General features: G+C 57.0%; 1 protein-coding gene across 1 annotated transcript in view; it reads left to right on the top strand.

Annotated features, from left to right (window-relative positions):
- Positions 1-4,626, top strand: part of EFNB1 (ephrin-B1) — a gene marked incomplete at its 3' end in the record, with an annotated part of 18,454 nt that extends 13,828 nt beyond the window's left edge. Inside the window, exons 2-4 of the mRNA XM_010156688.1 lie at positions 2,206-2,298; positions 3,211-3,339; positions 4,433-4,626. Coding sequence (XP_010154990.1) covers positions 2,206-2,298; positions 3,211-3,339; positions 4,433-4,626 — 416 coding nt within the window. The remainder of the gene's footprint in view (positions 1-2,205; positions 2,299-3,210; positions 3,340-4,432) is intronic.
- Positions 4,627-4,630: the final 4 nt, after the last annotated feature.

The following is a 4,630-nucleotide window of genomic DNA, read 5'->3' as shown; positions in this document are numbered from 1 at the left end:
CCTGCCACTCCTCTGTCCTGTTTGGACCTTTAATATTTTTGTTGTATCCAAATGCAATGTGTCTGTAGTTATTTTGGAGGAAATTGTCTTCTGTTACTGCTGTGTGCTCTGCCTTTGCAGGATCTCCTAGTTCCCCACACTCATGCCATACTTTGTAGATTGTTTTGATATAATGAGGTTATTACCTTCGAAATAAGACCTTATGAGGTCTTGCAGAGGCTGGTTTTTACAGACTGCTCTGTTTTCCCCTGCCCCGCTTGTTGCAGTGTGAATTGGTGATGTCTGTTTGAGATGGAGCCACCCATGGCATGGTGCTGGGAAACTGGGAACTGCTTCAGGGCTGTGAGCTGGGACGTATCGGCTTGTTTCATCCCAAAACCAGTGCTTCTTGCCTCGGGGAATGGGGATGCTGTGCCTTCTGTTGGAGTTAGCTCCCTGAGTTGTTTCTATGGGGAGCTTTTGCTCAGGCCCTGACTCCAGTGCACGTTGGGAAGAGCTTGTGCAGGCTACCGGGGGGGAATGATGTTTCTTCTCCCCTTTCCCAGGCATTTGCATTGGGATTTGTGCTGACAGTGCTCCTGTCAAAATGCCTGCCAGCGAATCCCAGATGCGTGGATGTACAGCTCTGTCCACAGAGCTGCTGGCAGGCGAAACCCCGCCGTGGGAGAGGGGATAACTCAGCAAACAGCCCAACGACTTTCTGATTAGTAAAACATTTGCTGGAGTTTCACACGAGAGCCTTGATTGCAAGGTTTGGACAGAGCTGATGGAGCCTGCATCTCGGCATGATCCAGGCTCGCCTTCCAACGTAGCCCAGCATCCAGTCCTCATGGCAGCACCTGAGGGTCCTGCAGCTGGAAAAGGAGCGTGGCAGGGGAAGAAGGTCCTTGTTCCATAACCCAGCCTCTTCCCACCACCTCCTCGCCAACCCAACAGTGTCTGAAGGGTTCATCCCACCGGCCCTCAGTCTCCTGCCCCTCCCCAAACCCGAGTTTTCACAGGGAGGAGGCAGGAATCAGGCTGCACAGGCAACCTGAAACCCCGGGGCTGAGTTTTGGCACTGAGGCTCAGGGTAGGTGTTGGCTGCGCTGTGCTGGCCAAATCCTGCTTTGCTTCACTGCCTCGTCTCTGTACAATTATCCCCGCAGCTTCGTGGTTCTCGGTGGATCGCCTTTGCTAACCCCGCTTGTGCCGTTGCCCGTTGCCCTGCTCCTCCCAGGGTCCGTTGTTTCCCTGGGTGAATAGATCCCCGTGCCTGGGTTTGGTGTGGCACTGGGCTGATTTGTGTGACGGATGGAGGTGCTGACTTGAGACCGTCCCAGGGGAGAGCTGTCTGCATGCCAGAGCCCCCCTGCACCCCGTGCATTCACCCCCCTGCTCAGCACAGCATCTGCCGGCAGCCAAGGCTCTTTTGGGGTCAGAAACCAGTTTTTCGAGTATGTTTAGCAGAACCTGCCATTTAGGTGCTTAATCCTGTAATCCTCTGGTTTGTTTTTTTTTTTTTCCTCTTGTGTCCCCCCTGGCCAAGCTGTCCCAGCCGTGGCAGAGGGCTGGTGGTCATGTGGGTGAGGGTCCTTTCCTGTATGGTGGCAATGGGAGACGTGTGGCTCCCTGTGCTCCCGCAGGATCGAAAGGCTTAAAAATCTGTGCCGGCTAAAGCAGAAAGTTAATGTGAATTTAACTGACTTCTGCCCTGCAATTAAAGCCACTCAACCCCATTGGGGCTCTGAGTTTACATTCTTTGCTGAGGCACGGTGTGTAATTATATATGTATAATTTAAACTGTGCATATGCATGTGTTCCTATTATACACCAAGGAGCAAAGGAAATTATCCAGGAATTAAAGGGGGAGGAGGGTGCAGGCATGGAGAATGGCTCGCTTGTGTGGATGTGGCAGCGAGGGGAAGCTGGAGGGATCACATCCTCAACACTGCAAACGTCTTTGGGAGGTGGAGAAAGTGAGAGTTCTGCATATTAAATGCTTGCAGTAGGCTCTGGACTGGGATATGAAGAATCCTGACCCCCCCTCAGGCTGCAGCGGGGAGTCAGGAGTGAGCCCCCACACTGGGAGGTGCCAAGGTCCTGCCAGGTCCCATGTGATGCCTGGGGACAGTGGGGACCTGCTTGGCGAGAGCTGGGACCTGCCTGGCAGTGCTTTTCCAGTTCCCAGGAGCCCTGCCTAACGCTCCCTCTCTTTTCTTTCAGCCACTTCCAATGGGACACTGGATGGCCTGGAGAACAGGGAAGGAGGGGTCTGCCAGACGCGCTCCATGAAGATTGTCATGAAAGTGGGGCAGGGTGAGTCCTTCTGCTCCCTGGGGTCTCCCATCGCCAAAATGCCTTTGGCCAGCAAAACGTTGGTTCCTGAACCAGGGATTTCATCTCTGGGATCTTCTTCTGTCTCTTCTACTTTTCCCAGCGCTCGCACGTGTGGTGTGTTGGGATTTAGATGGAGTAATGGTTCTGTGATACCTGCTGGTTTGTGTCCTGGTGGGAAGCGAGCTCAGCGCCGGACCCACGAACCATGCAAGTGCAGCAGCGGGGCGTTGGCACGAACGGTGCCCCCGTGACTTGCCGGGCACCCGAGGCGGGGTGTGAGCCGGGCAGGCATTAGTGCCTGGGGCTCAGTGTGGCCCTGGTAGCTCTCAGTGGCAGTGGCCCCCGGGCTGTGGGGACAGCAGAGGCCAGCGGCAGCAGTGGGACACCACGGGAATCTCTGACAGTGGCGGCAGAGCCTGCTCCCCAGCACCTCCCATCCCAAGCTGCCAGGTGCCTCCCAGCCATGCCCTGGGCTTGTTGCGGCCCCCGACTCGGATGCAGAGCTCCTGGTTGCTGCTTTTCATTATTGTGTTTTCACTTTGGGGCCAATATTTATAATAAACAGAAGAAGCAGTGCTGCAGCCTTGGCAGGCTCCCTCCCCTTCCCCTTCCTCACGCTGCCCGTGCAAGAAACTTGCCCCAGCCTACGCACAGAAGCTCAGAAAACATAAAAGCAGGAGGGGATTAGGGTGGGGAAGCTGCTTCCTACAAGCCCTGAAGCAGCTCAGCCTTGCTGTGTTGCTTGTGGCAGCTCCCATCGCTCCTGTGTCTCCCTTGTGCGCCGTGGAGGGGGACCTGGCTGGGATTTGTTGTTCTTCAGGTGGTGGAACGAGCTATTGCTGTCCAGGCTGAATCAGGGTCTCTCATCTATCCCTTCCCTCTCCTCCCCAGATCCAAACGCGGTGATCCCAGAGCAGCTGACAACGAGTCGGCCGAGCAAGGAGTCCGACAACACGGTGAAGATCGTCACGCAGAGCCCACGCAGCAAGGTCCCTGCGGTGGAGGAGCCTGGCAAGCCGGGTGGGTTTTGCCAGAGACACCCCAGGAGAGGGATGGGGGCTCTGCCTGCGGCGAGGCTGGCGGTTGGCAGGCAGAGCAGCTCCAAGCCAGGCTTGTTGCATGGATCCTGGGGATACCAGGCGCTCCGGACTAGGGATGCACCTGGGTTTTCCATGGGCGTTGTGCCCATCTCTGCCCTTACCGCTGCTCACAGCATCTCCTCGCCCCAGTCGTGCACCTTCTGGACAGGGACTGCTCGGGGCTCGGCACAGGCAGCCAGGTTGTGGTGTGGAGCAGCTCAGGTTTGTTTTCCTAACTCTGGTATGTCCTGGCAGGAGCTTTGCAGGGAAGTGCTGTTTCAGCACTCTCTTCCTCCTCCTCGCTGCCCATCTGTTCCTTGCAGTACATCTGAGAGGGCTTGGAGGAGGTGAGGTCCTTGGGTTTTTGAGCTGAGCCAGTGTGAAAGCCCTTTGAAGGTGGTTTCCTGAGTTCCTGACCCTGCTGAGAGAAAAGTGAGATCAGATGAAGTGGGGAAGAGTTGTTCTTTTCTTCTTGCCATGTATGGCCAGCCAAGCACTCTCCTCTCGGGGGGCTGGGGCTGCCCTGGCTGGAGGGTTAGTAATCAGATATCATGGAGCTCCAGGTATCAGAGTCCACTTTCCCCAGAGCATCCAGGTCTGCTGCGGAGAGCAACAGCTCCTGAGGTCCAGTCTGGTCATCACCTGGGCACAAGCAGTACTCTGCTTCAGTGGCCGGGAGATGGAAAAGGAGGAGCAGTGGTGCAGGTTGGGGGAGAGAGCGCGTGGTCCCTCCTCTGCAGATGCCAGGGCTCTTGCCTGCCCTGCCTAGTGCCTGCAGGCGGGGCTGAAAGGGATCTGTGGGTCTGAGTGGGGTAGGAAGGTGGGGAGAGGCCGCTGTCCCCTTGGAGGCGAGGAGATTGCTTCCCCCTCCCCAGGCAGCATGGGGGGAAGCTGTTGTGCCGGGTAGGTGGCAGAGAGGGGCTACAGGGGATGCAGATGCGATCTGTGCATGGAGGGAGGGCAGAACCGACTGCGCAGAGCCCCTCGCAGAGGTGTCCTCCGGGCCTGACCCCCCTTCTCCCTTTGCCTTGCAGGCTCCGTCAACCAGGATGGCCAAGAGACCCAGGGTCCCAGCGACGGCTTCTTGAGCTCCAAGGTGGCCGTCTTCGCGGCGATCGGCGCCGGCTGTGTCATCTTCATCCTCATCATCATCTTCCTCGTCGTCCTCCTGATCAAGATCCGCAAGCGGCACCGGAAGCACACGCAGCAGCGAGCCGCAGCCTTGTACCTCA

Source organism: Eurypyga helias, unplaced genomic scaffold (genome assembly GCF_000690775.1).
Source record: "Eurypyga helias isolate BGI_N326 unplaced genomic scaffold, ASM69077v1 scaffold22958, whole genome shotgun sequence".
Classification (NCBI taxonomy): Eukaryota; Metazoa; Chordata; class Aves; order Eurypygiformes; family Eurypygidae; genus Eurypyga; species Eurypyga helias.
This window is presented reverse-complemented; position numbering and strand designations above follow the sequence as displayed.